Raw genomic sequence first — 16,500 nt, 5'->3', positions numbered from 1 at the left:
TGGTTTTATATAAAGCCGATTCTACGGTCATAAAATTAGCCGAATATTTACGTCATGCTCGTTTTTCAGGAGAATTAAAGCTTGACTCGCCGATCATTTTATGCGGTAGGATGTCGGGGATTTACGGCGCCCGATTTAGGTTGTACTGAGTCCTCTGATCACAGCCCAAATGCTTTTCCTTGCGTGACAGATACAGCTGCATTGACTACTGATTGGTCAGTCTATAGCCTTCTGATTCGAGCCTGGGTAGCAAAGCTGGTGTGGGTGTATGGGCGCTTGGACCAATCAGATTCACGCATGGACCCTATCGATCAGTCCGGGGTCGAATGATGGTCGCATGCGTAGACAGGCGACACACCCTAGGCAGTCAGATACAACCGCTCCGGTTCGTTACCTAAACTGCTGTTCTCCGCCTAGCCGACCAGTTTTCATTCTATCCTGCTTTGTAGCAGAGGCCACTAAGCGAACGACTGTTGCAGCCCAGATGCCTCGATTCAAAGTGACACCACAAACTCAGAAAATTCATGAAGACAGCAACAGTCCAACAGAGGATGAAGATGATGATGAGTTTCCTGGTGATGAATTTGTGGAACAAACAGTAAAGCAGACTGATGAGGATTTGAGCAGTTCCTCACAAGACCTTACATCCAGTTTGTCTGCACTTGCTGGTCTAACGCCATCCGGCTGTACACCAAACATGCAAATAGCAGCACTACTCGCACAGGCGGCAGCAACGATGGCTGCCATGGGATCTGGAACAAACCTCCCACTACCACAAGCGATGCAACCTCTGATCGCACCGTTAGGATTGTCGTTACCTTCTCTTCCGAAACCAGTCCCGGAACCGATGATGATTAATGCAAAGACAGCTGTGAAATATAAGCCCGTAACCCCGATATCTGGTCCGAGTTTACCTCTGAATCGAAGTGCACAGCTACCCCGAATGCCGATGGGTATCCTGATTGCTAAATCTAGACCAAGAGCATGGACTGTACAGAAACCAGTACCGAAAAGACAGATCCCAACACGAATATCTGCACCGAACTTAGGGACGCAACGAAGTGTGCAACAAACTGTCTCACAATCTGCCAGCTTGCTCCCGGCGAAGAAATCAGTACCATCGACAATGGAACAACCAAGCCCGAAATCAAAACCGCCAAGAGCTTCACCGGTGCCCAACGTACCGTTGTCGTCCACCGTTTGTCCGCCCAAAGTTTCCTTGGATGTTACTTTTTCCACATCAAAGCCAGATCAAAAGTCACTTACGAAAACCAAACCACCGGACGTTCCCTGCGAGTCTGGCTCTCAGCCACCTAAAACATCTTTTGACAAGAACCAGTTGGAACTTTCGGCCTTGACATCGAAAGCGGAACAAGTGAGCTTGCAGAACAAGACCGCCATAACAGACTCACAGCCGACAACAGTTTCCGTCAATACGGTAAAGCCTGAAGTTTCCAGTACCCTGAAAATGGATAAGAATTCCGAGCCCTCAAACCGCAAATTGACATCAGGAGCAAAACTGGAAGCAGAGTCCAACGGTACCTTTGAAAGGGGTCATTCCCGCATGATCACCAAGCAGCCATCTACTGAGGTGGGATTAATTCCGTTGCTTACCCCACCAAAAACCGAAGAGACCAGAGCCCAATCCAAAAGGCGATCTGTTCCAGAGGAAGTGGTCCAATGCTCTATTTGCAACAAAAGCCTTCTTCGCAGTTCACTTCCTGAACACATGGATAAGCACAACAACAGTGGTCGTTTCTCCTGTCCAGTGTGCCCTAAAAAGTTCAGTCGTTCCAGCGCGCGAGAGAAACACATTAGGATTCATACAGGAGAGAAGCCGTTCAGATGTCCACATTGTCCCAAAGCCTATCGCCAACAGGTTCATCTTAACGAACATCTGCGTTCGCACAGCGGTGAAAGGCCGTTTGTATGTCGGCTATGTGGATTCGCACTAGCTTCAAAATCCCTACTCACTCGCCATATCCGTACGCATGGCGTTCGGAAGAAACCAGGCGAAGTCCCCGAGTTATGGTTCAAGTCAGACGCACCAAAGGAGACTGTGCTCGGTCTGGCCGCTGAAGTTGGTCGTGTGCTTGGCCAGAAGGATGGTAAACAGAACAGGACTGGCAAGAGCAAGTCTCGGTCTTCGGGTAATGGTGGGACAGAGGCCAAAACTCAATTGCCCGTAGATTTGGCAAAGCTGAGTCGAAAGTATCTGTGCGATGCTTGTCCTGCCGGATTTCCGACCGCACAAACCCTACGCAGTCATCGATTGATCACGCACGGTGGAACGTTTCCACACAAATGCAGTGAATGTGGTGAGGCGTTTGCAACAGTCAGGATTCGTAGAGCTCACGCTTTAGCGAAACATCCCTACGTAAGTCGCCATAAGTTTGTTTCTCATCTTGTTTTCCAATCACTAGGTTTGGTTCTCGCAGGTTTGTGATTTCTGTTATCTTTTTGATTCAGATCGAAATTTCACAGATTTTTCACTACGTTGCTTTTTCCCATGTGGTCTCTACTCGCTTGAGTTTCCGCGTCGATTCTCAGCGTTTTTAGTGGTAGTTTTTAGTAGCTTTGTGGATTTCGGTAGACTAGAAGGGGTGGGTGATTGGAATATACTGAAGAATAGCGAAGTTGACAAGATAATGCCCTCGTAATTTATCAGCCCTCATCTTATGGCATGTGCCTTCCAGTCTTAACGCTATTTGTGGCATCAAAAAGACGTGGTCGCCGGCTGTAATGTTGTACGGCAGCGAGACTTGGCCACTTTGGGTAAAGGATCTGAGACATCTTCAGCTATTTGACCACCGATATCTCAGATCTGTGGCTGGAATCGGCTGGATCCAGTGAATTTGAGATGAGGTGACCAGGAGACAGACAGGTCTTTGGTGAAGCAGACGGTATTTCACTCAAGGAGTGCTTTAAGAAGCTGATATGTCTGAGCCGTGCACTGCGCATGCCAGATTACTGCCTACAGAGACGAACGCTGTGTTCCGTGCCTAATTCGGAGTGACTGAAACCTAGAGGTGGATAGAACTTGACTTGACCCAAGGGAATGGAAGATTTTACTGGAAGTCGGAGTGTTACTGGTGTTGTTCTCCTTCCAGGATGGGGTCCGCGCGACCTTGTCTGTGCTTGACTGAATATACTGAACGGCTAACCGGCATGAATGGTGCTCACGTTGTCAGTGCTGGAGGTGTTGACACCTCTGATGTTTGTGGTAGGCTATCTCTAGGTTCACTTCCCTTCCCAATTTCTTTCTTCTTTCCATTATAAGGCTTTATTCGAACACATTGACAGGGTTGTACGGCGGCGAAGCACCAATCTTCTCCCCTGATATTGCTATCAATGATCATGAGGCTTTAATCTCAGAGCGGCCAGGGACTGCATTGCACTTAAGTCACCTTTTTTCCCAATGTAGTTTCATTAAAGACGGCACGAAGCTTCAGAATGATGAGATACAGGCTGAGTAAAAAACGTTTGACTCCAAATAGTTAGATCACCTATCAGATAAACAAGAGGTTAGTACGGGTTCTCGCTCTTTTCCAGGTGTTTTATGTCCACATTACATGTACTTGGGCTTTGCATTTCGATAAATATGTTAAGAGTTGAAATGTACTTTGGTCAGCAGGTCAGGCTGACATGGCTCACGTTGTGTGACGTGTCTTGCTCTGGTGACTGCGAGCCACACAATGCTCCGTCAAATACGTAGTATCAAACATCTAATCGATTGTCATATCAGCGTGTTTGGTGCTGTTCCCGATTACAAGCGAAATAACAACGGATATGCCGTATTTAATTGATGACAAAGATTTCATCTCATCATCTGTCCGAACCCCATGATTTCCAATTGTTCGTCCCATTGTTACACATATGAATTCAGCGGGCTTCTCCACGGAGGCAATAGATTTAATTTTCGGAACAACGGTGGATCGCACACAACATCGTCATCAGAAACAGAATCATCAGTGTTGACCCTGGTGCTTCATTGCTCTACAACTACACATGTTATTTAATTGTAGGAGAAAGAGAGGAGAAAAAGAGTTGGTGAGGGATTATCTAGTGCTAGGCTATCGCAAGTATTTTGGAAGGCCCACACCCCGCAGCGCCTATTCAGACAGCCGGGAAAAGTTGACAGCACAAGCGCCACTGACCTAGAATAGCCACCACTGCCTCCAATCAGTCGCGGCGGTGAGAGGGAGTTTTCATGGGGATCCCATCCTAGAAGACGGACCGCATCAACATCAAGTAAACTCTTCATAATCTGTTTCGCACAGTTCTGACAAGTCATGCGCTACCAACCTCGTATTTTGCGCCGTTCCCAAGGTGACACGGAGAACAACACTCGCCTCCGTAGACGATGTTTCGACAAGCGTATCATACGTTCGATCCCCCGCATACAATTTGGGTTCACTGAATTAGGGACCTTGGCCAAGTGAAGGGTGCTGATGTGCGATTTAGATATGCCGACTAGCATGCTGGTTTTGTTCATCAGAATGCCCGTTCGAGTTGTCCGCAGAAACGTGCACAAAACCGTGTATCCTTGGTATGCGCATAAACGTTGGCTTCACGCTTTTACGGGGATTCAAACGTATATCTGTTATTTCCGTTAGCTACTTCACCGAACGCCTTTGGCAACCTTATCATGCTAGATAATTTCAAATACGGAGCTCAAAACACCGCGAGTAATTCTCGTCACGTGCTGCGATCGATCGTCCCGATCCAGGTTATTGTGCGCTTTCGCGTCAAACCACTTTATTGAACGATTCGATTTGCGAGCAGGTTTTAAGATCCCTCACCAATCCGCCTACGTCAGTTCACTTACCTCCCCCCGTTCAGATATTCAGATACCTTGGTTATCTCCGCTACTGAGTCCACGGAGTTTTAATCAAAGTTCTCTATTTTAAAGCCCCCTTTTCAGTGTTTAATGTCTTCATTAGCTACGGTTCACTGCGGCATTTGTGTCCATCGATCTTCTCTCGGTGATGCCTAAATTGCCATTACACATAACCCTCATCTCTTCACTTCAGCAATACCTCTCCCTCCCTTGAGCACAGGCTTGGATTTTTCCATCTTCACAGTTGAAGATGTAAATGATGGTGTCAGAATTCAGAAAAACCGAATTTTATATCTTGGTTTTTGGTGAGGGGAAAGCGATTCTCAGGAACGCTTACAACTTGGGAGGATGGTTTCCCCAACGGCCTCACTTTTGAGCCAGATTTCAATAGACCAGACTGTGAAGAGATTAGTCCCGGGATGAGCACTTACTGTTTGAATTTGCCAGTTGAATATATGAATATGGATTCTGTTTAAAAGGCACGATAACCCATCAAGCGACAGCATTCTTCATCGAACGTGGTGACCCATGTGCTGTCAACTCGGCTGGAATTCGGTAATCTATTACTGACTAGTTTCTACTATGATGAAACCCACTTCGATTGAGAGTTCCAGCACGGCCTACTCAGGCTAAACAAACTTTGTAATCAGATCTAACCACTAACCAACACTGACTACTGGGGTATGGCTGTATAATCAAAAATAGATCACCAGGCATGATCTGATAACATTAAAAGTTTATTAGTGATGAACGGGCTTAGACTAGCTCGGTTTTTTGACCCACAATCAACGGCTGCAATCCGCGGATAATCTCATTAAGTGAAGTGTTTGTCATGACGCTACGTTGTGTTGTGTCCATGACGACCCATCTCAGCACTTTGATGGACGAAATTAACGTGTTAATTTAATCACAAGTATCCGCGATGATCAGCACGTTTCAGTCGTGCATCACCGTTCTTCGAGCAACTTCGCCATCATCGCTGCTTCCCTACAGCCATCCATTCCTCTAGACGGGGCAACGCTGATGCTGGTGTACGGTGCTAGTTAGACACAGCGCCTTGACGACTCATAAGATCCTGTGTGCTTTCATGTCATGCAGAGTTCGACCATCTGCCGCTAGCACCAGAAGTATCCATCGACAAGTAAGATACGTGGAGACTTGCGGCGCTCATGCGCGGTACAATTACTAACGGCAAGGGCGTCATTGCAGAACGTCACCGTTTTGCACGATGCTCAGGCTACCAGTCCGCATCAGACTGGTTCTGTGGTCGCCCCTTGGGGTAATTGTGCAGAATCAATCATCAACTGCGCTGAATACATATTTCAGCCGAATGCATGTTGTATGGTGTCTTTAACTGCCACCGTTTCATTCTCCGATGATCTGGAGAGATAGAGGTAGATAGTTACGCATTGGAGGCAGCAGCCACTATGATTGATGCGTGCATCCATGAATGACAGTATGACTTACACTGGGGTGATCGGGAGGGGAGCTATGGTTTGAAGGCAACAGGTTGGATACATATGGCCACCGAGTGCGCGACTGAGCTATGTCTGCCAATGTCCATAACCACTGACACATTTCGTGGACCCTATCAACAGAGATGACGATAACCTGTACAGCTGAGTCTCCTGGCGATGGCTTTCCTGATTGCTTGACCTCTCCTGACTCTTTTTGATTTATTTTGGACACGCTACTCAAATGTGTCCAGTAGTATAGAGTCTATCGCTAATATGAAATACCTCAGGGCTGGTGATGGCAGGGGCCTTAGTCACTGAAAGTGCGTTTCTGTCTCTGCGGTTGCAACTTTTCTAGGAACTCACTTCTCGCTTGCGTATTCATAGGATCAGAATCCAATTCAGTGGGTTCACCTACACAGAGCTACTGTGTCAATTTTTCTGTTTTCTACTCGTCACTCATCATAATTGGTTGTGGGTGGTTGCGGCATTTGTAGAATTGCACGTTTGAACGGTCATCCTCCTGTCCTGGCACAATCATTCTGGTGAGTCCACGCCAAACAAGAGAAGCACTACACTCGAGTTTCATTCTTATTAGAGCTCATCAGCTGTCGTGCCGGGGTTTGAATTCCGCACATCTGACAAGCGAACCCTGCGTACCACCAGTACTGTACCAGCGCACACTGGATACATCTGACTTTTCATGTCTGAAAGGGCGAACGTGTTTACGCTTGGGTAATGTGAGTGCTATACCCAGCGTCTCGAGAAAAACCAGTAACATACCTCACTTATGCCTATCGGTTGACCCGCCTATCGTTGCTTCCCAGTCAGGTAGTGCCACAGACACTTGAAACTTGCTGGAGGCTTCCGGCGTCCCGTTTACATCCCTGAAGCGCCAACTTGTTCACCTGTTCGGACGTGAAAATCCGGATGAGCCCAGCGTACGTCGGTGGGGTAGTGGTAACACGCTCGCTTTGCATGTCAGATGTTCGGAGTTCGAACCCCGGCACGGCCATTGGATATGCACAGCTGTTGACTCTAATAAGAGCGTGACTAGAGTCCAGTGTTTCCCCCTTTGGTGTGGACTCACCAGGACGATCGCGCGGATGACAGGAGGACGATTGCTCAAACGCGAGTGATGTGAGAATGTGTTCTACGAAATCCTGCAGCCACCACCATTTGAACTTTTGATTAGTTGTGGATGGTTCCAAGAGATGTGGCATGCAATATAATTCACCATAATTGCCCAATGTAATTCAGTTTGGATGATGATACTCAAAATATGCGTCCATCAAGCAATTTTTTAACGTGAGTGCACTGAACCCTTCAAGGAATCAGACAGACAGACAGACAGACAGACAGACAGACAGACAGACAGACAGACAGACAGACAGACAGACAGACAGACAGACAGACAGACAGACAGACAGACAGACAGACAGACAGACAGACAGACAGACAGACAGACAGACAGACAGACAGACAGACAGACAGACAGACAGACAGACAGACAGACAGACAGACAGACAGACAGACAGACAGACAGAACTGATCGTAACTTGGTCGTTGCCTCGTTCTGCCTAGATTTTCCAGGCTACAGCAGCGCGTCATTATCAGTATTTTCAGTTGTAGCAAGCGCATTTTTTTAGTGATGTTGGTTGAAAACACTGAGTGAAGTACATATTGGACGCCTTGTGCTGTGATACGAAGGACCGCAGTCCAAAATCGCACAGTTATTAACATGTTATGGTGGAAGAGGATCGTAAGTTCCAGGAAGGTCAGATTCCTGAAACTAGTCTCAGAATACTCAAAACCTTCTGAGAAACTCAAACTCCACCAAACTTTCAAAAGGAAAGTGACGAGCATCCAGGCTGGTCAGTCAAGTAGTCAATCAACCAATCGATTCAGCAACGACCGACGAGTGTTCAGGCACACCACAGAAGCACCAACAACGATGATTAGTGTTCAGACATGTCACAGAAGCACGGTCGATGATAATAGATTTCCACTAAACGCCGATCAGATATTCTGAGTCAATGCCTAAAATGCCCTTTAAATAGCGTGAGGCCCTTTGTAACTTTGCGTTCCCTTGTTTGCGATAAAGCTGTTGTGTTCCTTCTTGGCGAGCCTTTTTCCGACACTAAGGCTTTGGAGCGGAGACAAAATCTGCTAGGTACAACAGTAAGGTACAGGCCAGACATTGTTTTTGCTACGTACAACGAACCTGAGGCGCTTTTGTTACCCAGTGTTATTTGCTATCCAGTCGTGCTTTCGTGGCACCTAATCCATCAATTTAGTAAAATATGAACTCCAGAGCCGAGAAACAGTATTGTTTTTACCAGTCAGAAAATGGAAAAATTTGTTTGAATTCCTGGCTTTTGTCTCACCCCCTATCGTGCGGTTGTCTAGATTAATCGCGAGTATCATTCTTGTAGATTGGCTCAATAGTCTACCTTAACAGGATACTGAGTTCGATATAGCTCAATAATTAATGAGTGAACTTACTACCCCTTAGGTTCGGACCACACCTCTGCACCCTGACTGCTTGGACAACCTGGCAAGAGGGGAACACAAGATTTTGAAAACAAACTGACTGGTAATGGACAGCATTATATTGAGCAGACTTATCTTGTCTATACTACTGAGACACCGCGTTCCGTGAACACAACAGCTGTTTGGAGAAGCTGATAAGGAAGAAATGGACATTCACTATATCTGATCTCCAGCCGAGCGAGATGACTCAAGTGGTTAGAGCGCGAATTTTTTGACCGGAAGGTTCGTGGTTCGAACCTGACCTCTGCCTCTCGACTTCCCCTGTTTAGCTTTGGGCAACCTGGCAGTATCCCAGCCCTCGTGCTTCCTTTGGGTGCTAGGCACCGGAAAGGTGTTACAGCTGACTGGTTATTTTATCAAGTGTCTCATCCTATGCTGTTGGCTTACTAGAATCAATAATGCATAATGGGATGTGAATTATATCTGTCATTAGCATTGCTATTCCCACTTCTTTAGGGTGATTTAGGTGGTGGGATTTTACTCCCAGCAGAAGTGGCACTCCAAACAACATGGAGGTTTATTTAGCCTCTAGTTTCACTAAGCAAAGCTCCAGAGATTAAGCGGCAGTCCACTCTAATTCAAACACTTTTAGCCAGGTATCCAGTACAGCTGTACCAAAGTTCGTTTGCTCTAGTATAGTTTGTGTAGATACCACTCATGAGTTTGAAATCCGACTCAGAAAGGCTTTGTGGGAACACGGCAGTGTGCTCCAATAAGCTCCTTGAACAACACTGTTGCATTAGTGAACATCTGTGCCTGTCATACAACACTTAATAAGAGAACAGTCTGGAAACGAAGGAGCGTAGCGGTGACTTCGGATCATCAAGGCATCTTCCACAACATATACGGGTGGTTCAACTGTATCGGCATACTGTTAACGCTCTGATATGACCGAAGAGTGCTAAGAGTAAGGAGGCAACAACTGCTTCTGTACAGGGCAGGATTAAGAGTATAAGCTAGTCATTCCTTCATGGAATGTTCAATCTCAAACGTTCACATCTTTTGAGCTTATTCCTCCCAGCTTGGCCAGCTCGTCCTGAAAACTGGGCCCTTGTAGGCTGTTTGAATAGCATTAGAAAGCGGTAATTAGTTGACGTGCAACAGCTAATTGAGTAGATCGATGCATTGTGAGCTTTGGAAAACGAACATACGCACAATGTAATGCTCTGTAGCGAAGTCAAGATGGGCCTTAGTACTGGGCCCGGGTGGTTACTACTGTCCTGGTTATAGAACGTGCGTGAACCCATCGATCTTCAGGGGCTGAATCGAAGAAGTCCTAGCTTGATTGAGCGGTAGTTTGGCCAGTAGTGTAGGGTCGGCAGTTGACTGTGCACTTCGCACCTGACTGCAAAGCGTCATATTCTCATCGGCCAGTAGCGACGAGTTGTGTTATCACTCCAACGGTCATTGATTCTTAGACAAGCAAGAGGGATTGACCAGGCCATAGACATGCTCCGAAAGCATAAATTCAACTGATGAACAGTACGACTGGTCCGTCTTTCCCAGGCCTCTTCGTACTACCTATCGCGGATTGCAGACGAAAACCAAGTTGTGTTCTCACTGGCCGCGAGTGGAACGGGAGCAAGCAAGAGCTGATTTTGGGGACCAGACCGAACGAAATTTCGCCTCCCTTTACTCCAAAACTGATTCTTTTGGGGTCTTTTAATGATGACATCTACATACATTACCTGCTGACCGTCACAAGTTGTTTGGTCTTATTCTTCATGACTGTTTACCCATGGCGTACTTCAACAGTGATATTCTGAGGAGCTAACTATCAGTTAGTAGGCTTTGATAAGGTGGACCCACAACAGGACTGCTTGTGGGACGTAGCCAGAGGACTTCTTCTGGAGAGAAGCCTCTTTTCGAAAAGCAAATACGGGACTTTAATGTCAAATTTTCTCGCAGAGTCTCATTGATTGAAGCAGGCACTCCTGTGGTTTTTACTGTAGTATTAAAATCAGCCTAGTTTTGCCTAACGGACACTAATCCCAAGGTAACTAAAAGCGCCTCGACAACTCACTACCGGTTTTGCCCTTCTTGTGGCTCAGCAGGTGGGCACAGTCCCCAAGTTTCCATCAACTTCATGTTCTACTTTAATCCCAACTTATGTCACGTCAACGAAATATACTCATCAAAATCCCAGCCAAGTCCCTCGTTCATGCTATTCTCTGTTTGAGAGAGCTTCAGCACGAAGTTCGCCTCACGTTACAGTTGATGTGACATTCGAGATTTAGCAAACTACTCATAAGGTTGCTGAAAACCCATCGACAGCTCGCTATCAGTTTCACCCTTTTTCAGACTCATGAGTTTGGCTCATCAGGTTAACTGGAAATAGCTATCTCCATCCCACTCTTAATGGCCAGGAACCTTTTATTCCCCGTGACGTACTCTCCTAATGACCCTAAGGTTGCTGCCATCGACAGCTCGCTATCAGTTTCACCCTTTTTCAGACTCATGAGTTTGGCTCATCAGGTTAACTGGAAATAGCTATCTCCATCCCGCTCTTAATGGCCAGGAACCTTTTATTCCCCGTGACGTACTCTCCTAATGACCCTGACTATTTAGCTGGTCTACTAACCACTCCATTGAGCATTCATCAACCGATTGAGCTCATAATATTTACAGGCTTTCGTTGCTCTGCCTATATAAATAGACTAACTAACCTCAAGCTCGTGGTCCGTGGGAGATCTGACTGCCTTCCATAGTATACACAAGCCATGGGATTAACTCTGTGTGCTGAAAGTTCAGCTATCAAGCCCATTAGGCGGTATCACGAACACACACCGGAGGTAGCCAGTAAACTTGAACCCGTTCCACCATAATTGAACAAACACCAACGTCGACGATAGATAGTGTGCTCACTGCAAGGCTGTTGAAAAAACAATAGTCCTTGCTGTTCAGTAATAAGAGCGCAAATGCTCGAATTTTCTAATTCTGTTTTAGGGTATTTCTGGCATTTTATCCCTCTAATTGGCGGTAAAGTTCTCGGAAGCGGGCCAAAATGGTCCATTTAGGTGGAGTTGCATTCGCGGAAACAAATGGAAGGGGAAACCACGGCTTTGCATCTTCTGATGACTATTCCGCGGAAGAACTCATAGAAAGCCAAAACAACCACGCGACTCTCATGCGTTTCGTGTCGCACTACACAACTAGCCTGATGCTAACGTCCCGAGGTAGATCCTACAGAACATAAGTAAGTGTTACCAACGAATCAGACTACCAAATGACCAGTAGGATGTTGGTTCAAAACAACTCTGGTTGCTGAGTCACAGGGGTAAACTATGCCAAAAGTGACCACATGAATACCTGTCCGGTTTCGCGTTATAAATAATACTTCATAAAATATTTAGAAAAAATCATTCCGCCGTAGCGCCCTTTCGGTGCCAAACTGCAATGAACTTTTGCCACGGAATGACAAATAGCGGTTAGTCCTTAATTGAGACTTTTTTCTGTCATTGGGGCCATTCTATGCCGCAAAGCCTTGAAGCATTATATGGCAGTTTCATCCTTGTTGGCAATCATCAGCGTTGCAAAGCCAGTAACTGAGCACATTACTGCTCGGCCACTGCTGAACAGTAGTATGATTAGTCTCTACACTGCTTGACTAACAACAAAACAAGTAGTATAGCGAGTATCAATATAATTTTTACACACCAGAATTAGACAACTACACCATGAGTGATGTTCATAATGACTTCCTCGTTTATTTGATTGTTCCTATTGCGACGGGTACTGTCGACGGTCTTACCGACTTCTACCTTGAATTCATTGTCAGTACCGGTACCTTCAAGATCCTGTGCGTGGTACACATTGACTTGGCAGAACAGTGAACTGTGCTTCCCCTATTCTGCTATACTACGTGTGGCTCTTCAGGTCGTCTGGTTTGCAATATCCTCTTTGTTTTCCTTCCGTCCACAGATATGTCCCTACTGTTCGATTGCAATGTCGCAACGTAGGCCGGGTGTGTTGGAGGCACACATTAGAGAAGTTCATCCGGAAAAAGCGAAGCCTGAGCCAACTAGACCAACCGCACTTCCGACGCCTCGACCCCCATTGACTAGTGGATCGGAAGTTTCGACCAGACAACTTCGTAGCGCAACAAAGCGAAGTAGCTTGACTGATGATTCTCTGCAGATACCTAAATGGAAGCGTTTCCGCCCGGACAAAGCAGAATCCGACACGAGTTCTGAGGAGGAGGCCGAGGAGGATAGCCAATCCAGCGAGAAGTTTAGCGACCATTCTGAGTATGTCGCTGACGGTGACAGTGAATCAGCGACTTCCGATAAAACCGGCTCTAAAGTAGCTGATTATCAAGCTGAAGTTGAGAGGACAGAAGAACTGGCTCATTTGGATGAGGACACAGGTAACTGTGAGAAAGCAGCTTCTGAAAAATCATCGATTGGTGTCGGGGTCACATTGACACCAGCTTTGTTTGCCAAGGAGAACCCAGAATCGACCGGAGGCAGGAATCGCCCAGCGTTATTCTTCTCGGTTCAGAATATTGCACCGCCCATTTTGTCTGAATCTAACGAGGATCGTGGTGTTTCACTGCCACCTCTGGTCGCTCCCTTGTCATCTGTCTCATCACATATCGACATTACCACATGTCATACGTCGACAACTGCTGTCCATAGCCTCTCGTGTTTTGCAAGCCGTTCCGAACAAATCCAACCGGACGATGCTGTGATTGCTTCACAGTGCCCGTCCGCAGAGACACCTGTCGAGGATGCCAATCCTTTCCGTTCTTCCCACACACCTGATACTTCCCAAAACGACAATACGGTCATATGTGCAACACCTGATAACGACTCTCTGGCTGCACACACCATCGAGCAGTTAGAAACCCTAGAGAAGGAATATGAACTTACCCAGATTTCGCCCGATATCACAGGACCCGATGGTAAAAGCACCGAATTGTGCAGTGATAAGCTGTATGACATAACCGAGACCACACGTTCAAGTCCCGTTTTGAACCTCTTGAATCCCCCACCTTCCTCTGTGGGAGATACGGCTGAGTGTTCTGTTAGTTGCTCCGATAACCTCCAGAATAACTCATATTCCATACTTGCGGAGCAGTCGTCTCCCAAACACGGAGCTGAATTCGATGACAGTTATTCCTGCACAAATACGAATGGTATTTGTATAGAATCAAAGGACAACACGTCGATTCCGAACGCCGTTATCTATCGGACGTCCACAGTCTCAAGGGANTTCCACGAGCTGGGGTAAAGAGGCTGCTAGTCAAGGTGGTCGCAATCGTCAGCCTCAACAAACAGAAATTCCGATATCACACCGTCAGGGAGACGTGTTTTGGAAGGTGGGTTGTGATCAGGCCATGGCCGTGAAAATGGTGGCTAGTCGCAAAAGATCGTGCAGCACCTGTTTGATAGTCAATGTCGACTGAACAAGTGTCACTCATGGTGCGTATATGTTTTCACCTATATAATATATGTGGATTGTTTGCTGGCATTTTGAAATCAGCCATCTAGACGTCAACCACATTGGTTGGGGAATTCATACGACTTTGACGACAAATGTGAGGTTTACTTTTGGGATGGAGTCACGTTGGGCTTTTAAGACAGCTCGATGTACACGAGCGGGTGTTTCGGAATTGGTCAAGCGATTGTTACTGACGGGCACAATTAGCGGGAACACCACGGAATTTTTTGTCCAGTCAGTGAAGCCAGTCTATTCTGAAGGACTTGGAAGCACTCTGTGCAACTATTTCATCCTTATTCGGAAGCATCAGCAGTACGCATCTCACGAAACCCCAGTGGATATTGAACCCGCGATTCAATTTGGTTTGCAAATGAGTGCATTTCTCGAAAACAGTCCAATTTGGGTTCGAGCAGAACACAAGGTTGACACGGAAACTCAAGGACTGCGGCTACCTGATGAGCCCTACTAAAGGCGAAACCGGTCATGGGCTGTCGAAGAGTTTTCAGCAACCTTGTGGGTAGTCTCCTTTATGAAAATATACTACATCTCGAATATCGCGCCAACTGAAACATGAGACGGCCTGTGTGCAGCATATTCAGTTGAAGAATATCATAAACGAGAGATTCAGTTGAGGCTCTCGTGAAAGCCAGACCAAAATGATTTGCCAATGATTGTAGTCCTCAAAGTTCAGTCGTTCTTCCAGTCAACGAGACCATATCGCCTGTTCATGTGTTCACTTCACTTCCCACTCGGGACAAGGAACAGTGCGTCGTGTGTCTGGATGTTGATCATGTGGCTGTTGATCTGGTCGTAGAGCTTGCTAACATTTCGTCACCATACGAGGAGACATCATCAGTACGCAGTTGTGTGGGTGATATGGTTATTACTTTACAGCAGAAGAACAGAGCAGGCACTTCTGGTGGCTTCGACAGTCTACGCTAAGTCGAGCAACGTGTGGATAGTGATCTGTTGCGCATTGTGTGTGGATGGCACTGACAGCTTATTTCTGAGCCATTCAGCTTCTCGAATGCTGATGTCCTGTTAGTGTCAGACCGGTAAGTGCTGGAACAATGGGATAAACTCCAGAGTATTAGTAGCGTGTGCGATGCCAAGATGACCGGCAGACATATGGACAGACAGACTTACCAGGACTTCCAATCAGCCGCGAGCTAATCGGAGGTCCCTTTGCTGTCCGGACATCCGAGTTGGTTTCAATGGCTGAGCCGAATCCACAATCGGCCAGCTCAGACATGCGTTTCTGTGCTCAGGCAAGCAAGCGAAAATAAACGAGGAAAAACTGAGAATGGTTACTTTTCCCCAGAACGAGGGTGTGTATGAGATTTCGTCTACTAAATGCACCAGTTTGATGTCCCGACAACTGAGAGAAACGACCAGTTGTGGTCATGAAAAGACACTTGAATCCCGACCATCTCGTTTCCGACTTGGTAGTTTACCATCAAGAACAGATGTTTGCAATGTGACATGCACTATCCCCGGTTTCGATCAATATTTATTCGGAAGACCTGGAACTGCAGGTGTCCGTTAGGTTACAATCACCGATTGAGAGTACTTTGGAGTCATGTAGATGAGATCTTTGTGGTGATCAAGTGTGATGAGGCCGAAGATGTCTATCAGTGAAAGGAAGAATATCCTTCAGAAGAAGTTCTTTATTGACCGGTAGACGATTCCTCGTGAGGTCATGATCCCCTGGGTAACATGGGTCGGATTTGGAGCAGCTCAAAACAGCTCAATCACCCAAGCACATGCTGCAGTCTCTAAGAAGGAACCAATCGCGGCGACTCGATTTACGATAAGAAGCCAGGAACTAACCTGCCTAGTTCAGTGGACAAAGTAAGAACTGGCCTTGGTACCCTACAGTACGGGTACTGACGCAACAAACAAAAGTACACCTGATGAGGTTATCCACTACGGATATGTGTAGGTCAGGTCACGTGACATGTTACATACCCATCAGTACAGAAAAATCAGCTGATCAACAGTTCGACTGCCTGGAAATCAAGTTCACATCACTATCGTATGAACAGCTCCCCTTCTGTCCTGGTTCAATTATCCTGGGGAGTTCACACCAGAGCAGGGAAGGATTGGACTCAAGTTTCGCACTGATTCGTTTGTCTGTTCAGAGGTGGAATTTCACGTGCGTGCAGCACGGATTAAAAGTGACAGTTTGGTCTCTCATATCGGATGTTTGGG

At 46.6% G+C, this 16,500-nt stretch overlaps 1 protein-coding gene across 1 annotated transcript; it reads left to right on the top strand.

Moving 5' to 3' along the window:
- Nucleotides 1–484: 484 nt before the first annotated feature.
- On the top strand, nt 485–14,077 carry T265_14399 (hypothetical protein; the record flags this gene model as incomplete). The annotated part of the gene is made up of 2 exons (XM_009173456.1): nt 485–2,377; nt 12,769–14,077. Coding segments are annotated over 2 exons (3,201 nt in total), but the record flags the coding sequence as incomplete, so codon positions are not given.
- Between the last annotated feature and the right edge of the window lie 2,423 nt (nt 14,078–16,500).

This window comes from Opisthorchis viverrini, assembly GCF_000715545.1.
Source record: "Opisthorchis viverrini unplaced genomic scaffold opera_v5_186, whole genome shotgun sequence".
Classification (NCBI taxonomy): Eukaryota; Metazoa; Platyhelminthes; class Trematoda; order Opisthorchiida; family Opisthorchiidae; genus Opisthorchis; species Opisthorchis viverrini.
The sequence above is the reverse complement of the archived record's forward strand: the minus strand, read 5'-3'. Positions and strand labels throughout refer to the sequence as shown.